At 40.7% G+C, this 25314-nt stretch overlaps 1 protein-coding gene across 1 annotated transcript in view; it reads right to left on the reverse strand.

The window, feature by feature from the left end:
- Window positions 1-25314, reverse strand: part of Lrrk2 (leucine rich repeat kinase 2) — a 142325-nt gene that overhangs the window by 59683 nt on the left and 57328 nt on the right. Inside the window, exons 20-32 of the mRNA XM_021183253.3 lie at window positions 24257-24445; window positions 21467-21585; window positions 19048-19117; window positions 18382-18599; window positions 16707-16957; window positions 16271-16419; window positions 13392-13485; window positions 9701-9887; window positions 8285-8466; window positions 6206-6435; window positions 5730-5857; window positions 3722-3940; window positions 249-450 (exon numbers count right to left, since the gene is read on the reverse strand). Of these exons, the coding sequence (XP_021038912.1) occupies window positions 249-450; window positions 3722-3940; window positions 5730-5857; window positions 6206-6435; window positions 8285-8466; window positions 9701-9887; window positions 13392-13485; window positions 16271-16419; window positions 16707-16957; window positions 18382-18599; window positions 19048-19117; window positions 21467-21585; window positions 24257-24445 (2238 nt within the window). The remainder of the gene's footprint in view (window positions 1-248; window positions 451-3721; window positions 3941-5729; window positions 5858-6205; window positions 6436-8284; window positions 8467-9700; window positions 9888-13391; window positions 13486-16270; window positions 16420-16706; window positions 16958-18381; window positions 18600-19047; window positions 19118-21466; window positions 21586-24256; window positions 24446-25314) is intronic.

A 25314-nucleotide genomic window follows, 5' to 3' on the forward strand; every position in this document is an offset into this window, starting at 1 on the left:
GGATTCTTTCTTACTTTGTCCTTAGAACATTTCTAAGTATACATTTTTTTTTTCTAGGATACAGTATATGATTCAATGTTCATACACACGGTGGCCTTTCCAATAGATAAGATCCATCATTGACCTGCTTAAGAATTTTATTGACGTTCTCTTAAATTTTGAATACGGATCACACACAAGGTTCAGATATCTCTTCAAACTGTCATGGCGGGACACTGGAGACCAGAATCCAGGGTGAGCATACGAACCCGACTCATTTAGGAAGTGAACGGCGTGTGGGAGCTCGTTCTCATCCAGCTGCAGCTGATGTTCGTTCACGAGCCGTAACAGGTGTTTCCGGTTAATCACAGGAAACTCGGTCGGCACAGCTTTACGCTCTGATAAAATGATTTTCTCCAGTTCTACGTAGCAATCTGGAATTAGCTGCCCAACCACAGGCTGATCTCGGATCTATGAAATTACAAATGACAAGGTGTTAAAAAAAAAAAAAGACTATTTAAATCACAGATGGGTTATATGGTAAATTCAGCCATAACAGTTTTTATGCGGTGCACATGGTTTTTTTTTTTTTAATAAAATTTAAACATGATACATTATGTGAAACCTATCGAAATGGTAATGAATAGAAGATGAAATTAAAGTAAGAAATTTATGGACACAGAGTCAATTTGGAGGGAAAAAAATCTGCAAATAAAATACCATGGAAATAGTTATCTAGTAATACAAAAATTCTATTTCAGAAACAAAGACAAATAACTAACCAAGAATGAATTATCTCATTGCGTAATGCACTGAGTTTATATGCAAAGCATCGGGGCAGGGGTAAGATATAAATCCATTATGAGAGCTTGGGATATTTCTTTCTGAGATAAAACTATATCCACAAGTAGTGGACTAGTGAACTGTAGATATCAAGAGTTAGGACTGAAAACACGAAATCTCACCAAGTTGTTTTTGCATGGAACTTTAAACTCTGGAAAATGAGATTTATTTAGCTGCCGATGATCCCAACCTGACAAAAAACCCTTTGTCTGCAGCAGTCGTGAGAGACAGAGAGCGAGATTTTTCAGTGAGGGTCTTGAGATCATAGTGTCTATAACAGATATCTTTTTTAGGCTTTTTTTTTTTCCTCCCTTGAAAAGTCTAGTTTTAAAGAGAAAGGCAACTCTTAAAAATAGCAGCCAAACAACTGCCTCTGACCACCACCAGGGGGCAACCTCTTCCCGTGTCTGGATCCATAAGATGCCTCCATTACTTCCACCCATTAGAATTTCTACTTGAATTCTTAGGCTCTAAAACCTGGGTCTTTCCGTGACACATAAACACAAAACTGTGTCTCTCTCCTCCCTAATTGCACCAAGAGCTTTGTTTCCAGCATCCAGAGCTATTGCTTCCATATTTTTCAACAAACAGTCACTCAGGAATATATGACCCTTGTGCCAAAAAACAATCTATAATCCTACTAACCATCATGCTTTTCGTCATTCCTCACAAATTAAGACGACATAAAACTTCAATTTCAAGATTATGTTTTAAGTTTAGGGAGGAAACTGACCTACAGAAACAAGTGACTGTCCCACAGGAAGCAAATCAAGCGAGGGGGGAGTACTGAAGGGCGGGTACCAGGCAGCAAAAAAGATGGCTGCTCAGGCAATGGGCTGGAGAGAATCGAAAGGGATGCAGTTCAAACCGACTGCGTTGTTGACCTTTCTCCTTTCGCCTGGTAACGGACTCATTTCTGGGCCGATGTAAGGAAGAAAAAAAAAAAACCCTTCTAAAGAGCATAGGTTTATGTTTATAAATACAAGGAAAGATTGGGAGAGAGAGTCAAGGTGGAAGGAAAAGACAAATGAGATGGGGCTGGGTGCTCTCTGATAGACTCAAAGCTGCTCCTTGAAGAAGGGTTGCAAGCATCACCCAGAAACAAGGTCCCAGATAGGTGGGCTGACGCGCCTCTCTCAGAAAGAACCACGGAAGCAAGCCAGCGCATGCTCAAACCAGCATGCCAGAATGAGGAAGCCATTAACACCACCCACTCCTTTTTAATAATACTGCCATTCCAGGCAGCATGTTTTTCTTCTCTGTATGGAGTTGTTTGAAAGGCTCTTATGTACGTAGAAGGAATCTGGCCTTACTGATTGACAGGGATAATAACCTGCAGCTGTCTCAGCCGAGTTTGAACCTGGATTACTGACCGGGTCACCTCCCTACGGCAGCATCAGCCCCCACCACTGACCCAAGCATCTCTCTTACAGGCTTGCTTCAACCAAATTCAGGCTTTTACAAAACAAATTCACCTTCTGAAATGGACTTTTAAATACCGCATATATGCTTTAGCAACAAAGGAAAAAGGAAAAACGAATAAAATCTCTCCAAGTGTCAGGTGCAATTACAGCCCCTAGGGCACTACAGAGACAAACCCATCCACAGATGGCCCATTTCTAAGAGGACCAGAACCTGGTGTGACAGAGCTGAGCTGACAGGGCAGGGCGCTGCAGTGCACAGCGGGAGCTTATCCTTCAACATCCAAATTGGAGCTGTTCTGAGAGTGTGTGCCTGTGGCCCAGTAAGTAATTTCTCTGGGATACGCAGACCTAACAGGGCTCTGGTTACATCCTGACATCTCCAGAGCCAACAGAGTGACAATCATTGTGTTTGCCATGCTGAAGCACCCAGAGCGTTCTCTAGAAATCTCAACCGTATTCCCTTCCTGTGAATACTAGAAAGGAGCACTCTTCCGAATGACCCATGTATTAATATTTTCCTGAACATGGGGTTTATCAAAGAGAGTGTCAGGAATTTAAAACACAAGTCTTCGGATGAAACCTAGCTTATACGAATTCGGTAATTATTTATAGATTGCTGAAAACCAACCAGTAGGCTTGGCAACTGGCAGCGTTAAAAGGCAAAATTGGAATGGAAAAAAATTGAAACCACCTGAACTAAAGTTATAAAGGAATCACATAGACGGATCAAGATACAAACAGAACAGGGACTCTCAAAGGAAGCGCCTAGCGGTCATTGGTTCTCAACCTGTGGGTCGTGACCCCTGTAGGGGTAGGAAAGGGGGGGGCGGGTCAAATGATCCTTTCACGTGAGCCCTCCAAAATAACACTTTCACAGTGGTCACCTCAGATGATTGGAAGACACAGATATTTACATTATGATTCATAGAGGTAGCACAACTATAGTTATGAAGTAGCAACAAAAATAGTTTTATTATGGAAGGTCGCTACACGAGGAACTGTGTTAAAGGGTCGTAGCGTTAGGAAGGTGGGAACTTCTGTGCTAGATAGGACAGAGTGTCGCAGAGGACAGGAGGCCCAGGCACCAACTTCTCTTTTAGCCTCTGGATGGAACCCCTGGAGAGGAAGCTGGGAGATCGGACATCCGGGTGATTTTCTCGGTGTCCTGGCAATTCCTCTCCTTCTCAGGATCCTCTAGTTATTTTTATTCCCACTTCTATGAATTATAAATGAAGTGTGGCATAAATAAATAATTTTTAAATGAAAGTACTTTCATCGTTTTGAACTATGAAAAAAAAAAGAAACCCTACAATTTCCAGATAATTGCTCTCTCTCCTCAAGGTTTCTGACATTTCTAAGCAGAGGCATAATATGACAAAAAGAGAAAAAGGCTTACTTAACTAGCAGCCTGCAAGAGGCACACACTCTCCCACCTTGACCACCTAGTAGCCTGCAGGGGGCGCCCATCCTCCCACCTTGAAATTAAGGCTCTCATTTATGATGGTTTTCCGAAGCTTTGCCAGCGCATCTGACTCCTCGGTGGCATTCACAAAGTGGTAGTCCCGGATGGTGGGGAATCCTCGCTTATTTAGGAGTTCCTTCGTGATTTTGCTTATGCAGGCTTTCCGCTGCTTCTCATCAGAAACATCCAAATGTGTGCCCACCAGAATCACCGGGGAAGAAGAGGCACGAGCCTAAGGAAACAGAGACAAAACACTTCCTGTTTCCAGGGAGAAAAAAAAAAAGCCTTCCTGGTTACATTTATGCTGAAATCTGCTATGTAGGATACTCCGTGCTGCAGCAATGACAGACTCAAGGACTTCAGAGTCACATAATAACAGCTGTCTTTCCTTGCTGCTACTGTGTGAATCTTGAAATGCAACCGTGTGACACAGCAGCGTCTTGAGAGCTATATGAGAGGCTCAACTCCCAAGGACAGAGCCCAAGGAACAGGTTTGAAGGTCCTCACAGGAACCGAGATGTCAGGTCCCCTCCCTGTTCCTTTGCCATAGAGCATGAGAACTCTTGCCCTTCCACCTCCCACCATAAAATGGCATATCAAGAATGGCCTCACAGATTCCAGCCCCAAGGTGCTAGACTTCCCTCCCTCCAGAACTGTATGAGAGAAATCTCTGAAATTTGTAAACCACTCCAGCTTGGGTAGGCTGTTACAGCAGCAACTGGCAACTGAGATTACTTCCTTAAACCTAAATAAAAATGATAACCACAAAACAATTTAAAAATTATTATTATTATTATGCCCTTAATAGTCCAACTCTTACCGCTTCCAGAATCCCACATAACCACGATAGTATAGTTTTTCTTTTATTTTAATGTTTGCTCAGAGCAAGTTGTTTGCATGCTGCACTTCTAAATAAAGCGAACATCCAGTAAACTTCAGGCTACGTCAGAAGCAGTGCAAACTGCTTCCATTTCTTTCTTTAGCTGAGAATTTTATGCCCTGAATTCACGTTAAAGTCATGAATTTTGAACAATGGAAGACAAAACCCACCGTACTATTTGCCTAAGTTTCTGTGTGAACTATAATAATGTCAAGAAAACACGGGCTTAAGGAAGATCCAAATTACCAGATACAGCCCAGGAGCTACCAAATCCTGTGCCCAGATATCCTCCTTGGTGCAAGCCCTCCTGAGAAGTTTACTCCCAGAACTGCTCCCTGGGGCAACAGACAGAAATCACAGGGACTCTTGTCACAGTCTCCATTCCAAAGGTCATGATGTTACAGTGCAGCAGGTAGACACTCAAGAAATAATAAAACAGAGAGACCAAAGATAGGAGACAAACAGTCTGGGGCTGTTCAAGAGGCAGGATCCGAACGCTTCCCACTAAAAGGTCACTGAAAATATACTGGTCGTGTGCAGAGGATGTGTGGTATTATTCCGTTTTAAGTCGGGGGAGTTGGTATGTCAGTTAACAAAACAGTGTGATCAGAATCAGTTGTGTGTCTGTGCTTTCAGATTTTACACCGTAACAGGATTTCAGAGCCTAGTGACATGTAACCGTGTGGGATTCCCCCTTCCATATCATTTCTCAAACTCTGAATGCTTCTAATGTAAAAAAAAAAAAAAAAGTAAAGAAAAAGAGAGAGAGAGGGAGAAGGGGAGAGGGGAAGGGAGAGGGAGAGGAAGGGAGGAAAGAAAGGAGGGAGAGAGGGAACATTCAAAACAATTGAAAGAACTGTTTTTGTTTTGTTTTGTTTTGTTTTCAGATATATCACGTTATAAAGACATTTTAAAAAAATAACAGAATGTAGCTGGGCATGGGAGGACACATCTTTAAACTCAACAGTCCAAAATTTGAGATCAAATTTTTGTCCATCTAAGGCCTTCCTGATCATTCATAGAGAGTTCCAGGGCATCCAGGGACACATAGTGAGCCTCAGCCTCAACAAAACCCCAGAAGCATAACATACAATAGTGAGCAATGATCACACTCTAGTCCCACGTGATCAGAAGAAATCACCTTGATATTGAAGAGCCAGGGCTTCATGGCGTCCACCTCTGCCTGCCCCTTGCTGAGATCATAGACAGCCAGGTAGAGAGCTCTCTGGGTCATGAAGTGGGGGTGAGTGCTGTAGAATTCCTCACGACCTAAAAGGAGATATCAGAGGCTTGAGTCTTTCCCATAGTGGGTAGGACTCGTTATGAAATAATGAGGGGGCACAGCAAATCCTTTGGAGGAGGGCAAACAACAGACATCATTCCCATGACAGCTTTGAGAACCACGATTAGCTGCCAACCAAGCAATTACTTTAGACTTCTCTGCTGGGGGCTGGCATTGCTCTCTGTGGAGTGTCCATTCTGGTGACAAGGGCAAAATCTGCAGCTAATGGGCTTGGGATAATCTTATAGGATCCACTAGTTCTTTTTCTACTGGATCAGGAAACTCGGTTTTACAATTTCTCTTCAAGACGAAAGCTAAAACAACATCTTGAGTACCTGCAAAATCCCACACGTTTAGAACCAGGTCCTTTTTCCTTTTGCCCCGTATTTGGAAGGACCAGTCTCGCACGTCTATGCCGACCGTGGCGCCCTGCGTGCTAAGTTCTGGTTTCTTCATTTTCATGAGTTGTTGCAGTAAAGTGGTCTTACCACTCCCCGTATTTCCCACAATCATGAGCTTCATTCGGTTGTAGGGTACAGCCTTTTTCAGACGTTGTTGTAGAAACCTAGATAAAAAGAAGCCGCGTAGCACCCTACCAAGCTGTGTGCCAGGCCTAAGTTGTTCCACAGAGAGTGTGTAAACTCAAGCATGTGAAACTGTAACCAACAAGACACATGCCTTCTATTCTATTAGTGATTTCACAGTAGTCAATGATATTTTGTAGCACTGACAATTATGTATGGCATGCTATCTCATCACCAGTTATAATCAAAATCCCAAAACCTGTTTGCAATATCTGCTAAGATGCAATGTGTACATAGATACATATACTCATGTAAATATGGGAGGATATTTAAACAGTACAAGGAAAAGCTTAACCATTATAAAGTTTAAACTTTACAATAGCACAGAATCAAATAAGTGTATAAATCAAAGCCCATTTTAACGAAGGTTTGAAAATGAGGCAGCCTTGATTGTGTTATATGCACATACGTACACATACATATATATGTGTAGTGAAGCACATACATATATATGTGTACGTATGTGCATATATTGTAAGTATAGTACAAAATAGATATTTATATATGGCATTGTGACACAAAGATAGAGTGTCATTAGTCCTGTATACAAGAACACAAGGTCATTCATTATCTGTTCATTTGAACTATATAAGCTATTAAACTATCAAATAATTTTAACATTGCTATTCTCAGTAAACTTAATGTAAAATTAACTGAAACTAAATCAATGTGCTAGATGGCTCAAGAAAAAACTCATTTAAAATTTAAAGGTACCAGTAGTTTTAAAAATGTAACAGATATAGAAAATACATTCGAAACTGTGCTAGCTACTGCCACATTTTAATATCTTTATTTTTGAGATTATAATATTAATTACATCATTTCCTCCTTCGTCTTCCAAACCTTCCCATAAGCCCTTCTTTGTTCTCTTTCAAGTCCAGGGCCTCTTTTTATTTATTTTTTATTTATTCTTTTTTGCATTTTAAAAATTATCTTTAATCTTTTTTTTCACAGGCTAGTCATTATCCCCCTCCTGGTCCACCCTCCTACAGTTGCTCATCCCATTCCTCCTCCTCCATCTCTGTCTCCAACAGGATGTTCCCACTCCCCCCTCCTCACCCTCCAGGTCTCCCCATTCCCCGAGGCCTCAAGTCTCTCCAGGGTTAGGTGCCTCTTCTCTCACTGAGGCCAGAGCAGGCAGTCCTCCACTGATATGTGCCGGTGGCCTTGGAACAGGTAGTGTATGTTGCTTGGTTGGTGCCATAGCCTCTTTTTAAATTAGAAACCAAACTGTGTCATAAGAGAACTTTAAGGAATATTGACTAATCAGTGCCAGCCATAGGCATCTGGACAGGTCCCCCGATGAGACGATCAAAAGGAAACATTAGGGATGGGGGATACTCAGTGGATAAGTGCCTGTTTCTGTGGGGATCTGAGCTCAGGAGCCCATAACCACTCAAAAGTCAGGCTAGATATGGCAAACCCAAGCTTCGGGAGACAGAGATAGGAGATCTCCTGGGAAACCTGGCTAGATACAGGCTCAGAAAGAGACCCTGACTCAGTCAGCGAGTGAAGCAGAATCAAAGGCTATTCGTGATCAAGGGTAAGGCAGGTTGGAGATAGTCACCCAACATCACCTCTAGGTGACAAGGAAGCCCCTCACCTGTACCACAAGGAATTACATAAGCCTTTGCAGCAGCTGCATATAAACACACTCATTAAATGGAAAGCATGCCAAACTTGCGTGTTAATAGTCTCTTCAGTCAAACATGCATGTTAATAAATAGTCTATACATTTTTCCTTAAAGTGTTTCTGTATGGTCATCAAAATCACAGCTGGCAAAGGCAAGGTGAATTCTACAGAGAACAAAGAGAATCAAGTCCACTGACCTTATGATGTCTTTGGCTTTGCATCCTACGTGCTTAAAGTCAAAATTCAGATGCAGTCCATCCAAGGGAAGATCCCATATCTTGCTCAACTTCCCCATTTCATTTGGAAAGGACCTCAGTTCCAAGTTGTAACTGACATCCAGAGATGTCAAATTTTCAAGGCGGCCAATTTCTGGAGGAATCTTAATAAAACAGACAAGGATAAAAACTGGTTGGTGAGAGGGAACCAGTGTGCACAGGTAGGGCACAAGACAAGAGTGAACAGGAAAGACTCTGAGATCTCACCAGCATTCTGCACAGCCTTGACATAAAGTCTTTCCATTAGTTTGCAATAGGCATGCTTTAAAACAAGCAAAAGGTATATAAAGAACTTACTCCCATCTGAGCTATTTATCACTTTATTATATTTTAAATTTTATTGGAATGTGTATGCATGTGTATATATATGCCTATACATGCACGTGTGTGTATTCATGCATGTGTGTGTGTGCATATATTTTTCTTATATGTGTAAATACAAGGAGGCTGACTCATTTAGGTGAGGGGTCATACGGAGGAAGAATGAAGCGATCTAAGCATGTGGGAAAGAGGGAAAACACAGGCCAGTTGTCATCCAGGGAAGATGAGAGACTTCGAGTATGTCAGGCTCTGTGAATGGTCAGAGGTAGGAGACGGGGATGTTTTTACAGCATTATACATACAAAACTAGATGCCTACACTGTGGCAGTTTGACTAGGTCTAGCCCCCAGCCAACTCATGTGGTTTTAATGCTGGGCCACAGCGAGTGGCACCATTAGAAGGGGTGGCCTTATTGGAGAAGGTGTGTGGCTTTGTTGGGGGATGTGTATCACTTTGTAGGCAGGCTTTCAGAGCCCCTATGCTCAGACTCTGCCCAGTGTGGAAGAGAGACCCTCCTCCTGGCTGCCTGAGAAAGCCAGTCTCCTCCTGGCTCCCCAAGAAAGCCAGACTCCTACTGGCTGCCTTTGGATCAAGATACAGAACTCTCGACTCCTCCAGCACCATGTCTGCCTGGGTCCTGCCATGTTTCCTGCAATGATGATAATGGACCAAACCTTTGAAACTGTAAGTCAGGCCCAGTTAAATTCTCATTTTTATAACAGTTGCCTTGGTCAAGGTGTCTCTTCACAGCAATAAGACCCTAACACACACACACACACACACACACACACACACACACACACACACACACACGTAACACTTCTTTATAAATATAAAACAGAGTGTTTGGGGTTTTCTTGTTGGAAGTTGAGCTTTAACTATACCCACTTACCTCAGAGTAAAATTACATCTTATTTACAAGGTAAGAACTATGAACTGGTTAAAAAAAATTGTGATAACACAAACTGAAATCCGTTCTCAAGTTTCTGGTAACTTAAAACGAAGATGGCCTCTCACCTCTTTCAGTTTATTATGAGAGAGATGCAGCTTCTCTACTCTTGACCATACGTGTGGGTCTTCGCTAAAGTCTAAGGTGCTGATCTGATTCTTGCTAAAAATGAGTTCCCTTAAGTTCAGAGACTTCCAATGTGCAGGTCCCGGCAGACATTCAATGTTGTTGTGGCTCATATCCAAGGACCGCAAGCTGGAACGACATGATGTCTCATTGAAAGCAGAGTGGGAGTTTTCAAAGAACACAAAATAATATCCCTGGAAAATTCACCAGGCTGAGACTAAGAAATGAATTTAGAGCGGTGTTGATTACATACAGGCATGGATATGAGATTGCATATTCATAAGGTACTCAGAAGAAAAGGCCCCTTTTCTCCACAGGAGAGATGTAAAGTGGATGGGGGTTATAAGAAACCAAACTGGTCGTATTCCCTTGGGATGACAGAGATGGTGACCATGTAGCATGTATTTCTTTCACTGTATGACAGGATTTGGGATGTTTTCACCAAGAAGAATATAACTGTTTGAAGTGACAGATATGTTAGCCCCTGAATATTACATGATTTTCTTATATAAAAGGCTCACTTGGTACTTCATATATTTATAATTTATATATGTACAGTAAAGTCTTCTTTTTAAGGAAAGAAAAAAATATTGAGGTCCAATTTCCCTTTGGACCATAAAATTATCTCTCTCAAAATGAAGAAATAATCAGTGCTTTTCAAATGCTCCTGGGGAATGAGAAATTATGACTAACAAATGCATATGTTGTCATTGAAATCTTGCTTCCTCTATAGATTGTGCACTAACTCCGCCTCCATGGATGGCTTTCACTCATTTTCATCGTCTGCTTTAGAATTAGTCACTAGAAAGGTGAGCACACAATTTTACCAGCTAGTCTCAGGAAGTCTGGGAACCAGAATGAATAAGTGTGCCATGGAACCTGCTTGCTCTCACAAGGCAGCGTTTCTCAACTTTTCAGACAGCCTCAATATTCATGAGTACGCGTGTGTGGAGAGAATAAAGGCATTGCTGGTGGGATTGCAAGCTGGTACAACCTTTCTGTAAATCAGTTTGGCGGTTCCTCAAAAAATTGGACATAGTACTACCTGAGGACTCAGCAATATCACTCCTAGGCATATACCCAGAAGATGCCCCAACATGTAAGTAAGGACACATGTTCTACTGTGTTCATAGCATCCTTATTTACAATAGCCAGAAGCTGGAAAGAACACAGATGTCCCTCAACAGAGGAATGGATACAGAAAATATGGTACATTTACACAATGGAGTACTACCCAGAAATTAAAAACAATGAATTTATGAAATTCTTAGGCAAATGGATGGATCTGGAGGATATTATCCTAGTGAGGTAACCCAATCACAAAAAATACACACATGACATGCACTCACTGATAAGTGGATATTAGCCCAGAAGCTCGGAAGACCCAAGATGCAATTCACAGACCACATGGAGATCAAGAAGGAAGACCAAAGTGTGGATACTTCCATCCTTCTTAGAAGGGGGAACAAAATACCCATGGAAGGATTTACAGAGACAAAGTGTGGAGCAGAGACTGAAGGAATGACCATCCAGAGATTGCTCCACCTGGGAATCTTTCCCATACAAAATCATCAAACCCAGACACTATTGTGGATACCAATGAGAGCTTGCTGACAGGAACCTGGTATAACTGTCTCCTGAGAGCCTCTGCCAGTGCCTGACAAATACAGGAGTGCGTGCTCACAGCCATTTATTGGACTGCGCACAGGGTCCCCAATGAAGGAGCCAGAGAAAGAACTCAAGGAGCTGAAGAGGTTTGCAGCCCCATAGGAGGAACAACAATATGAACTAACCAGTACCCCCAGAGCTCCCAGGAACTAAACCACCAATCAAAGAAAACACATGGTGGGACTCATGGCTCCCTCTGCATATGAAACAGAGGATGGTCTAGTCGGTCACCAATGGGAGGAGAGGCCCTTGGTCCTATGAAGGCTCTATGCCCCAGTGTAGGGGAATGCCAGGGCCAGGAAGCAGGAGTGGGTGGGTTGGTGAGCAGGGGGATAGGGAAGAGGATAGGGGGTTTTCCAGAGGGAAAAAACAAGAAAGGGGATAACATTTGAAATGAAAATAAAGAAAATATCTAATAAAAATGGCAGACAACAATTTACATGGGTTTTTATACATACACTGCCCCTTCCACTCCGTGTATTTAAAGCTTAATGTATGAATGCTAAACTCACACAGCAGCACCATCTATCTAACAAAAAAGAGTTTGGGTCTACAAAGCAATGCTCTTCTAAAAAATACACTGTATATTGTTCTAGATGCCATAGAAAAGTACATGACAAGTGGACAAAGAATCTGGCTATCTTAGATATCATATTTATTAGTCTAACTAGCAATGGACTTGAACTACTAGGATTTTTCAAAGCAGTATCTCTTTGGGTGCAGTCAGGACTCTAGTTGGATAACTATGTGTGCACTTGTAAACCAAGAGAAGATTTAAAACATGAGCATAAAGCCCGGAGATGTGTGCCCAAGGATGGTGTTGACAAAATAAGGAGCTGTGTTATAGGGTTACTTCTATAAGAAAAAGTCATCTTTATGTCACATTGTTTCCTAGTAGATGATCTTAATGATTTGGGGGAATATATTAAAAACATGAACAGCATGGTGGCACATGCCTTTAATCCCAGCACTCAGGAGGCAGAGGCAGGCAGATTTCTGAGTTCAAGGCCAGCCTGGTCTACAGAGTGAGTTCCAGGACAGCCAGTAGTACCCTGTCTCAAAAAAACAAACCAACAACAACAACAAAAAAAACAAAAACAAAACATGAGACCACATTTGTTTTATAGAAGCTACTATGTAAGAACTGAAAGTCTGAAGTTCAGCCTGTCAGCACAGATGAATTATGACTTTTGGGGAGATGTTTCATTTCTCAAGGAAGAATATAAAAGGGAAATGATAGCAGAAATTATCCTGTAAAATGATTAGAAAGAGTAAAGAGAAGGCCCATGGGGAACAATTAGAACATGGAGTGGGGTTTTGCAAAGTTAGATTTGCACAAATGAGTTTGTCTAACACTCTTTCTGACTACATGGTGGTTGCTACTTGCCTATGACATGCATATGTGTACATACACATTCTTTTATAAAGCATGAATAAAACGATTCTTAAAATGACAACACCCTTGAAACTGAATTAACGCTTGATGTCTTGGTCTTTGAAGAACTTACCAAGTCCCCAAACCCCAGCCATATCACTGTCCAGATGTGGAACTATACTCCTGATCTTAACAGAAAATGTCACTGAAACAAATGTAATTTCAATGACTAGTGTTCAGGCAATAAATAAATCCCTGTGATCAGCCAAAACCCAAAAGAAATGAACAACCATCTAGGAAACATCCAGCCAGCATCGTATTACTTGGTTCTAGAATGCAATAAATAATTAATTATTGAAATTATTAAATATTTGTATTCATATACAAAAGCATGAGAAGTTACTACGAAGGTTAAAGGGATGTATATTTGCCTAGTAAAGAATCAAACTCTCATATACAATAAAAGAATTGAGGTTTTTAAGTGTGAAATGGGGTTGTAAGTGGATAATATATATGCTCACAGCCAACCATTGTTTCTAAAAGCCATGCCACAGCTCGTTCTGCTTGAAGTGAAGTAACAATGGACTTACTGTGGAAGACTGAAAATCGCTTCTGGAATGCACGTGAAAGAGTTCTGAGACAATTTTAAGCTCGTTATGGAAGAAGGTAAGGCAGGCATTGCAGCTGAAGAAATAAAACAAGATAATGGACATATCACTCATCTTAACTAGATTTCTGATAAACTTGTATGAACAGGTTTCCAGTAATGTAACACTTGTGTAGGCAACATTTTCATGTTAACAGTACAAAACCATTTTACTTTATAAGATAATAATATGGGCACTAAATAATAAGAGAAGGCCACCCATGCTCATAGATTGGCAGTATTAATATTGTAACAATGACTATTCTACCAAAAGCAAATGAATTATAGATTCAATGCAATCCCAATCAAGATCCTGGAAACATTCTTTACAGAAATGGGAAAAAAAATCCTAACATTTATATGGAACCAGAGAAGACTCCAGATAGCCAAAGGAATCCTGAGGGGGTGGGGATGCAAGAGGGACTACCATTCTAGATAAAATGTACTATACAACAGAACCACAGTCATTAAAACTGCGTTGTGCTGGCACAAAAGCAGACATGCAGCTCAATGGAACAAAACAGAAAACCCAAACGTGTGTGCACGTTACCACTGCCATTTGTATTTGATGAAAATGCCAGGAATTCACACTGGTGAAAAGAGCACCTTCCATAAATGGTGCTGGAAAAAAAGGGATAAATACAAGTAGAAGAGTGAAAGTAGGCCAGTACTACTACCTTGAGCAATGTTGAGAGACAGAGAGAGAGAGATGCTTAAATGAAGTAATGCTACTTAGAATGATAACAACTTCTCCAAAAACTGTACGCTATCTAACTCTAGGAAACCTCCCTTTGAGTTATTAGGCAGCAGAGAGTAGGCTAAGAGACTCCCAAACAGGAATAGGTCATCCCCATTGCCATCCTACTGTTGAAGACACAAAGTTCTTTGGACACAGGACTTGGAGGATTCTAGCTGGATTTGACACAGAAGGGGCCTCCTTGAGAACCAGCTTTCTTAGCAGCAGAAGGTGAAATGCAGTCACCCAGGGGAGAAGGAAGTAGTCCTACCTAACAGTGAGGCCTAGAAACAACAATAAGCAAATGTCAGGGTCTACCTAAATGTGCAATAATGGCACTGCTATCTTGGTGGGAACTCTAAGGTCTCTAATTGGATTTAAGGCTCGATCAACAGAAGAAAATCAATCCTGGTCTTATAAGCCTAGATAGTCATGTATAACCAATGGAATTATGGGTCTTAGAGAACCTAAACCAGTATAATTTCTAACTGGACTCTAAATACATATCCTTATACTCAAAGATAAGCATACTCTCTACCCTCATCAGAGAAGATTCTTTTTGCACCAGACAAAGATTGTCAAAGAAAGCTACAGTAGTTAAAAACAGGTAAACATTGATCACGGGCTACCAATCCTCCGTCCCCCACCCCCGCTGATACAACCACATAGAACACCTGTGCTAAAGGATCAGAGAATAGTTCAGAAGCAGGGGCAGAAAGACTGTTAGAGCCAGAGGTCCAGGAAGTCTGATGCAGGATTGTGTCTTCTAGATATGATGAAGAAGCTATCCCCATGAAATTTCAACAATATAGCTTCCTGAACAGGACCTGGGCAATTTCAAAACCAGTTGACATCTCAACATAGAGGAAAGACTCTCATGAAGCCCTACCTGTATATGAAGAGCTACAGGCAATTAACAACTCTTGAGAGAGGAAGAATTAGTCCTTCCTAGGTGGCTATCCTATACCATGTAGTCAGCCCTAGAAACGTATACATGCAAGCAACAGTAAATGTACTTAGCAGGTTGCATTTACATATTTATTTGCATATATTTATTTGCATATATATGTATATATATATATATATATATATATATATATATATAAAACAATAGAACTAGAGAATAAGAGGTCATGAACTTGAGACCAGGAATTCACACTGGGAGGGCTTGAAAGGGGGATTAAATAATTCAACTATATTTTAATTAAATAATTTATTTTAAAATCTGTTCTGCTATTCAACAGCATTGAGAACGTTTGCATATGCATATAGGCAGCCACAGAACTCTTTAGTTCAAGAGATAAAAATGAATAAAAACCTGAAAATTATTTGCAAGCTGTGAGACTGTAACTTCTTTTCCTATGATGACAGCAGTAGGCTAAAAAATTTTAAAACTATAGACACATTTGAAAACTTTTTTTAAATATGAGTATACTGTTGGATCCCATGACAGATGGTTGTGAGTCACCATGTAGTTGCTGGGAGTTGAACTCAAGACCTCTAGAAGAGAAGACAGTGCTCTTAACTGCTGAGCTATCTCTACAGCCCCATGAAAATAAAATTTTAAAGTTTTAATTTTATAGAAAATGTGGGTGAAGAGGACCAAGTTCCTGTCTCCCCATCCCTGCCTTCCCGCACATCTCCTGTCACCAAGTCAGCATTAGTTCAGCTGTAACAAGGGGCCAATATTGGTACAGCAGTGTCACCAAACAGTTTAGTCTGAGGTCATTCCCTGTGGTTTGGCAAACAGGACGTCTGTCCATCATCACTATGTCTCCCTCTTCTCTTCTTTAGACCATGGTAACTATGACTCTGTTGACTGGACCCGCAGTTTTACCCTTCCCAGAATGTCTAATAAGTGAAATCAAACTCCCCTGGTCCTCTCTCACTAAAATACCTGTTTACATTTGTTTCTCCCAACATTTCCCTGGCTTGATGGCTCATCTCGTCAACAATCCACCAAGCTGGCTTGTAGAACTTCGGAATATTTTAACTGAAACACCACCTGTAACTTGCCTTCTCAAACACCTATCTGTGTTGCCCCCTTTGAAGGACTGATAGCGGTGAAATCAGCACACAACACTTACCAAGAAAATTCATGCGAGCACTGAAACTCTCTACTTTTGAACAAGCCTCAAGAAAATCTCCAGGTAGGGATGGAATGTGATTTTTACTAAGATTTAAAATCTTCAGTTCCTTCAGGCTCAAGGGAGAGCAAATCCCGGATATTTTATTTCTAGTTGGAAAACACAAAACCGAGGATGAAAAAACGTGAACGCTAGTAGAATGGAAAGGTATGAAATCAATTTACGTTCCAAGTATGGCTCAAAGCACATTTAAGCCTCTTAAAATTAATTGTGATGGTTCCAGCTGACAATATTGCCTTAATTATCAGCAGCACTCTCCCTTTACCATGCTTACTTCAAACTCGTCGCTATAGAAACAGTGACATCATTTTGCATCCCTGCTAAGTTCGGTTATGCAATGTGATTTTCCTTGCTGCCTTAATGAGTCTGTTCTTACCCTTCCAGTAGGAGCTGCTCAAGTTTCTCCACCACTTGGGCAAGGTTCTCTGGGATTGAAGAGAGCTGGTTATAGGACAGATTCAACTGTTTGAGGCTTGGACACTTTACCGCAGGGTCTAAAACTACTGTTGGCCCGATGTCATTTCGAGAGGCATCTAGGTTGGTGATACGTGGCATTTTCAACACGAAAGAGGGAAATGAGGTGAATTTGTTACTGTGCAAATCCAAGTGTATCAAACACTTCAGAGTCTGGGAAGAAAAACAAATTAAATATTCCATACTGAGTATTTGAGAGATAACTCCAGCACCAGTTCTGGTCATCCTAACATTGGTTAACTGGGACCATCTGGATTTTTTTTTAATTGAAAATGCAATGCTCACCAGAACTTTGGTATACTTAGTAGGCCAACAATTCTTGCTATAGTGTAAATTAAGACAGGAAAAAAAATCCATAAGCAACTGTCAAAAGCAGGCTCATAAATATAAATTTGAGACCTCAGTTCAGCTTATTTATAGAAATTACGTCTGGAAATTGCAAGATGAAATCAGGACCACTGCAATGCTATCTAACATGTATGGTTAAGGCTATCAGAAGCAGGCTTTCTTGTGGGGTAATTCATATTAAAGTGTGTAAGAATTTCTGATAGGCAGGATCTAGATAGCTGTGTGAAATCCAAAGTAATGGGGTAATTGTTGCCCCAAATCTAAAAGACAGACTTAACTGTAGTGATACACTATTATATTAAAAAATATCTCTTATATTCTAAGAGAATGGAACTTTGGATGATGCTCACAGCCAGAGTTAGGAATGCACCTTGAGATAACTTAACACTTAAAACTGCTTAAAGTGTGCATTTAGCCTGTTTGTATAAACCTTCCTAACGCTAAGACCCTTTAATGCAGTTCATGTTGTAGTGGCCCCGATTTTCATTGCTACTTCATAACTGTAATCTTGCTACTCTTATGAGTTGTAATGTAGATATCTGATATGCAGGATATCTGACATGTGACCTCCGTGAAAGGGTCACTTGACCCCCCCAAAGGGGTCACCACCTACAGGCTTGAGAACTGTGCTTTAAGAGAACGGTATAACAACCAACTTTCCTTGCCTTGGGTTTCCCCTAAAATCAGCTCTCGCGGCCAAAGCTAGAGCACAGCTGTAATCTTAAATTACGTACTCTGCCATGCGCCTACCCCAAGAGTAATGCCTGTGTGTATGTATATTGTGGTAATAAATGCCAGAAATAGGACATATGTTAAAATAAACTTTACAAAGCAAATATCTACCATAGATGTTGGAAGCCCTGTGGTTGATAAGCCTGTTTGCCGTACTACTGGCTACCCGAGTCAGTGGGATCATTGGGAGTCTACAGTATCCTTTCCCCACGGGATGCTTCCTGTACTGTTCAAGACATACAGCGCAAACGCCCTTTGCGAGGAAGACTCCAGAAGTCATGGGGAAAGGAGAAGAGAACTCAAATCTGAGCTCGCTCTCAGAAAAAACACTTCAAGAGGAAGTCTTTAATGTCTGCCCTTAATGTGACCACGGACACATTCCAGGTACTCTGGGGTTGTTACAAATGTGTTTATTCAGATGTGCTTACCCAAGCTAAATGGGAGAGTCATGCGGTGCCCCGCAGGGTCTTGGAAGTTAGAAGACAAACAGACTTTACCTCACACAGCTGCTGTGGGAAGCTGGTGAGTGAATTCTGGTGAAGTTCCAGTTTGGTGAGATGCTCCAGGTGGCTACTGAGGCAACACTTCTGGCTCAGAGCATCAATATCTTTGAGTTCGTTGGCAGATAGGTCTAACGACGTGATGTGTTCTCTCTCAGAAGCCAGGGAAGAAGAGCTATCTGATTGCCTCATATGGGACGGCAGCCTTGAGGACCCTTTTTCCACCCCGAAACAACAAAAGATGGAAATGTAAGTGTGCACAGTTGAATGAAACTGTGAAAATGGACTGAGCCCTCTTCACCTCAGGAGGCAGGTTCAGCAAGAACACCAAACTGGGGCACACGCCCTCTAGTGGTTAAATATAGAGCAAATAAAAGTAACTGGTGGTGTGAAAGCTGAACTACAAATGAAAATAAAGAATAGGGCTGGGGAAAACATAATTTGGATTTCACAAAAATCACAAAAATGCGAGTCTGATAACAGTGATACAAATTAAATCTTAATAGCCTCTTTGATCATTAGATGAATACATATGTATGAAAACCGTGTAAGTTCAAATAGGTAGCAATTTTTTTTTTTAATTAAGTAATCAAAGCAAATTAAACAAAACCACAGATTCTGCCCGGCATATCTATGTAACTAAAATCGTTTCCCCATACTTACTGAGAGACTCATCTGAAGACAGTATTTTTCTTTTTCGTCTCAGTAAGTCTTCATGGTCAAAAACAGGACCCTATTAAATAAATAACGACTTAAATAAAATTTATATCATTTGTTATATCATTTTTTGAGAAGAAAATATTTCTATATAGAAGCAACTATGAAATGAAATGATTGCAGAAATAAGTAGGCAAGAACAGAGAGCTCAAAAATGAAGATAAAAGAAAACTCTTCATATTACTGGTCAAATATCCTGTGTATTGACCCTTTCCCCTTTCCTTTAAGTTCTTATAGAAGGGTCAGATTGTCCTAGAACTTGGGACCCTCCAGACTTGGCCCCCTGAGTGCTGGGGTTTCAGAAGTGTCACCAGACCATGTCCTTAAGTTTGAAGTATAAAGAAATTAAAAGGCAGAAGTTGAGACAGAAAGCTTTGCACAATCAATTCCATCAACCAACCAAAGTAAATTTGTAACTACTTAAGGAAATCACAACTGCTGCATACACATCCTGGGACCTAATTTATCCTATTTGGCTACAATCGCTGGCTGTACTCATCTTCATATGAGTTAAAAATAAGGTAAGCAAAAATAACTTGTTTTTTTTTGGGGGGGGCGGGTTGATTCTATTTTTAATTGGCACATTATTTACCAGGTACAATAAAATGCATATATAGTAGACACTGACCAAATCACTAAGGGGGGAATCTCAGTAGCCTGAGCTTATAGAAATGAAAAATAGACATGTTTATATCTATACAGCTCAGCTTTCTTCAGACAACCGTCTTTTTCTACTTATTAATTTCATGTGAAACATGTTGGATGGGGTTCACATGCCCAGGCACGTGTGTGGAGGTCAGAGGACAGCTGTGCGAGGGTGGCTGTCTCCTCTCACCTTGCTGCCACTCCCAGGGATTGCTGTCAGCAGGAGCGTGCAGCGGGTCCCTTTACCCGCTGAACATCTCGGAAGCTTCTTTTTGCAGCAAGTGGTGACTAATCAGACTCAACAAAGCACTTGGGATGTGACGATGGAGTGTCCTGCCCTAAATGGGGCAACCGAATCCACCCTTTCCAAGGCTCGGGGAGCATCTTGGAAGAGAGGGCAAGAAGAACAAAGGAGTTGGAGGGTGGGGAAGTTTGTTTCAAAGGGACTCCTTCTTGGTCGGATGCAGCCATTGCACTTAGAACAACATTGTGCTGTAGTTGACCACAGAAGGCATGCACAAAACTGAGTCTGCCAACACTTCACCACGAGGCTCCACCCCTTCCCGGGGACTACTGACAATCAATGGTGACTGGAGGAAGAGGCGTAACCTCCTTCAGTGAGGCAGCCACTGATAGGTTGATCATGATCCTTCCTGAAAGCAGCCCTAATTAAATGCACACACTCATACACACACACACAAACACACACACACACACACACACACACACACACACACACACACACGCGCGCGTGCGCGCGCACACACACACACACAGAGTCACATGACATGAAAGTAGGAGGGGGGTTCTTAGGGATTTAAGAGTTTTAGCAGGCGAGAGAGAGGGAGTTGAGAGACAGAAGTAGAGAGTGAAAATTACTAACATTCATTATATTTATGTGTACAACTGTCAAAAAAGAAAATAAATAAGGAAATTAAATAAAGGGGAAAACAGAGGCTGCCAGAACATGGGGAAATTAGGGAGACTGGCAAAGAAAGGCAAGCTGAGCCAACGGTACAAATTGAGAGAAACTGGAGAAAGACTTCTCTGTTGTATGGCAGGGGAGCATGGCTATGCTCCTTAACAATTTGTATGCTCAGGGGGAGCAGCTTTGAAAGCATATAGCATGTAGTATCATCTCCAAAAACCAAAATAAAATCCTCACAAGCATAGGTCAGAAAGATTACATCTGAACACACCTACATTTACAAATTCTTAAGAAGATTACAAACAAAAGGCTTTGTCAGATAAAGGGAATCTATGGTGCTTTAGACAGTGCCAGTGGGACAGTAAATTATGAGGTAGATGTGTCAATTTACTTTATTGTAATAATCACTTCATATTATATGCCTTAAATGTATATAATAAAGTTGAATTAGGGGCGTCTTCCATAACAAAAAAGCATTTTTAAGTGTTTAATATGCATTATGATCAAACTTCAAGCACACGTCGGCATTAATCTTTCAAAGTAAACCTAAAAATAGTGCAGCTCTCAGTATCAAGCATCTCGCGGAAATGTGTAAGCCTTTCCATTTAAAAAAAAATACTTGTGTGTGTGTGTGAATCTAAGATAAATTATAAGTTATATGTCTTCATGTGTATTCATTTGTGTATCAGGTAACTCCCTGCCAATCACACCTAGCTTTGCAGGAGTTCAGTCATCAAGGGACTGTCAGGACCAAACATTTAACGTAGACACCATGCACACCATGCAACTTACCAGCGAATTGGAATGCCTCTGAGCATTTGGTGAGCAGCGCTGCAGAGCTAGATCTCTGTAAACTTCTCCTACACTAATTGAGTTGGACTTCCTCTTCACGAGAAAGGAGCTCTCGCTGCCTGTTTTGAAATTGAAGAGTAACAGCGACGTGAGGAAGAAGATCTGAGCACCTTCAGTCACAGAAGTCTAAATATTTTCATCAATAGAAACTGCGAAGGCGCAGTGGTAAAGAGCGCTTTTCACACAGACACGGGGACCAGAGTTTGAAAACTGTAGCCACAAGTCATGTGGTCCTGAGCACACGTGTAACCCCAGCACTGAGGGGCAGGGGGTAGACACAAGAGGACTTGATGGGACTCATTGACTTCCAGCCTAGTGGAAAAACTAAGTTCCAAGCTCAGTGAAATATCCTGCTCCCAAGAAATATCGCCTTGTCTATATCTAATGTATATCCAATACCTCCATGGAAACACACCCCATGCATACAACATACACACATGTGCACACACACAAGGAGCTTCATATTTCCCTTTGAACATGAGAGTAAAAATGGTAAACTATGTTGGCATTTCAGCTAAAACACAATGAGTGTTTTCTTCCTTCAGGTATGTTGATTGTATACCTGTGGTAGAGTCAGCATTGAGTGCTGACTAATGATAAGCAGATTCGTGCCTCACAGTCATTTAGGGTTCAGAAGGAATAAGCCAAGAAACTCAATAGTCACACATATTATACAGTAAACATAGCACAGAGAGCAAAGAAAGGAAGCCGAAGAGTATGGCCGACAGTTTTTCCGTCTTTACACCATCTCAGAGATTTTTAAGGTTGGCTTTAAATATTGAAAATATACCTTAAATTATTAGACACTCAACAACCTTGAATATAATTCATTAGGATTTCATACTTTGGAGTTAAGTGGGATTCATTTTCAAAATCATTTATTTTTGGTTTTTAGCAGTATTGGGGGCTGGTCCCAAGACCTCATGATTCATGTGTTCTAGGCAAGCCCATATCATTGACCGAGACTTATGATTAGCATAGGCAAGCATGTATGTATCATTGAGCTGTACTTACAATTAGTAATAATTCTTTTAAGAGTAAGAGATGAAGGTGACAGAAATTATGAGTTTTCAAACTTCAAATTGAACAAAAAGTCATGATTTTCAAAGATAAATATTGAGGAACTATTTGTGAAAAAAACATAAGATTTTCAATTCTCCTACTTTTTAGCTTGGAAAGATAGGATTAATTCTAGGTGCTTGAAGTAAATTATAAATTTAACCAATATCAATTTAACCAATATCAATTTAACCAATATCAATTTAACCAATATCAATTTAACCAATATCAATTTAACCAATATCAATTTCACCAATATCAATTTAACCAATATCAATTTCACCAATATCAATTTAACCAATATCAATTTCACCAATATCAATTTAACCAATATCAATTTAACCAATATCAATTTCACAATGTATCATATAAATCTTGTTATAAACCCACTGGTTCAATATTAAGTTTAACTCATTTTATAGTATAAATTATTTTATTAAATTTTTAAATAAAAGAGTTGAGAAAATGGCTAAGTGAAGAGGCCTGCTACCAAGCCTGATGACCTGAGTTCAAAGTCCAGAAACTACATGGAGAGAGGAAAGAACTGAGTACTCACACAGATGTTCCTCTGACCTCCATACATGCACTGTGTCACATAAACTGTATAAATCAGTGAATAAATAAACTAAGTAGGAAGGGAGGTATGGAAGTAAGTGGACTAGACAAAGCAGGAGCAAAGGACAGAGATACAGATGTATTAAAATGTCATGGTGAAGCCTGTCACTTTGTATACACACACACACACACACACACACACACACACACACACACACACACAAGCAAAATTTAACAAGTCCCTTAACTCAATTTTAAACAAATTGAATTGTATTAAATGGTATCTTCTACCATCAGATATCTTACCTTATCAATTTCAAAAGTTATGTCGAGTGAGTTATTAAAATAGTAACATTGCTTAAACCATAATAAAATTGAGTGAGTTAATAAACTAGTAAAATTGTTTAAACCATAATAAAGTTAAGAAATAACTTTCCAGCTGGGCATGGTGGCGCACACCTTTAATCCCAGCACTTGGGAGGCCGAGACAGGAGGATTTCAGAGTTTGAGGCCAGCCTGGTCTACAGAGTGAGTTCCAGGACAGCCAAGGCTACACAGAGAAATCCTGTCTTGAAAAACCAAAAAAGAAAGAGAGAGAGAGAGAGAGAGAGAGAGAGAGAGAGAGAGAGAGAGAGAGAAGAGAGAAGAGAGAAGAGAGAAGAGAGAAGAGAGAAGAGAGAAGAGAGAAGAGAGAAGAGAGAAGAGAGAAGAGAGAAGAGAGAAGAGAGAAGAGAGAAGAGAGAAGAGAGAAGAGAGAAGAGAGAAGAGAGAAGAGAGAAGAGAGAAGAGAGAAGAAGAGAGAAGAGAGAGAGAAGAAATAACTTTCCAAGTGGAGTCCAGACTCTTTCCTTAGAATTTCTTGATTTTTCTACCTATAACCCTGAAAGGCTGGCATCATTCACTTATAAAGGTTAAGAAAATGACAGAGCCACAAAAGTCTACTGGTATCAACGCATGGACAGCAACTCCGGTGTGAGAGTTATCTCGCCATAAGCGTGTACATGCATGCCTGAGCCCTTTGGTTCACACTGGGATGCAGCGCACAGTTTCTTGAGCTACAGCGTTCAAGGCCAGTGTGTAGCTATGAGCCACAGTGGATCCGTTTGAAATAGATACCTTCGCTATCCAGATCATCGCTCTGGCCAAACACACTGTCCATAGAAGAGTCGGGAATAAAGGTCCATTCTCCAAATTTCGCCAGCGCATCTTCAGAGAAGTTGCCATCACTGCCTGAGGCCACGCCTTCTTGAAGGGTGTTTCTCATCTGATACCGGAGCACTTTCCTTGCTAGGACAGATCCTGTGTCTAAAAATAAATCAAACGAAATCAGTAATTATCCAGCATAAACATAACCGTTCTCAAGCTCCTTATACAGACCTGATGCTTTTAAAATAATTTTTCCTTGAAGAATAACTTTACTATATACAATAATAGTGTATATTTGCCATATACTCTTCTCTGTTACATTCCAATTTTAGTATCTGTGCTGCAGCTATATGAGGCTTGGGTATTATGGGCATTTTCAGACATGAAACTAACTTTACTCAGAGCAGAGTTGGACTGTCATGTGTGATGCCACTTGCAAGCTCATTAAGCTCTCTCAGGACAAATCAACTTACCTAGAACAAGCAGGTGGCCTGTTCACAACAGGATTATAGAAAATTAAATAAATGGCTATCTTGCCAAAAGCAATCTACAGATTCAATGCAATCCCCATCAACATTCCAACTCAATTCTTCAACGAATTAGAAAGAGCAATCTGCAAATTCATCTGGAATAACAAAAAACCTAGGATAGCAAAAACTCTTCTCAAGGATAAAAGAACCTCTGGTGGAATCACCAGGCCTGACCTAAAGCTGTACTACAGAGCAATTGTGATAAAAAGTGCATGGTACTGGTATAGCTACAGACAAGTAGACCAATGGGATAGAATTGAAGACCCAGAAATGAACCCACACACCTATGGTCGCTTGATCTTCGACAAGGGAGCTAAAACCATCCAGTGGAAAAAAGACAGCATTTTCAACAAATGGTGCTGGCACAACTGGTGGTTATCATATAGAAGAATGCAAATTGATCCATTCCTATCTCCTTGTACTAAGGTCAATTCTATGTGGATCAAGGAGCTCCACATAAAACCAGAGACACTGAAACTTATAGAGGAGAAAGTGGGG

The sequence above is a fragment of the Mus caroli genome, unplaced genomic scaffold (genome assembly GCF_978045245.1).
Source record: "Mus caroli unplaced genomic scaffold, Mus_caroli_1 scaffold_16, whole genome shotgun sequence".
Lineage (NCBI taxonomy): Eukaryota > Metazoa > Chordata > Mammalia > Rodentia > Muridae > Mus > Mus caroli.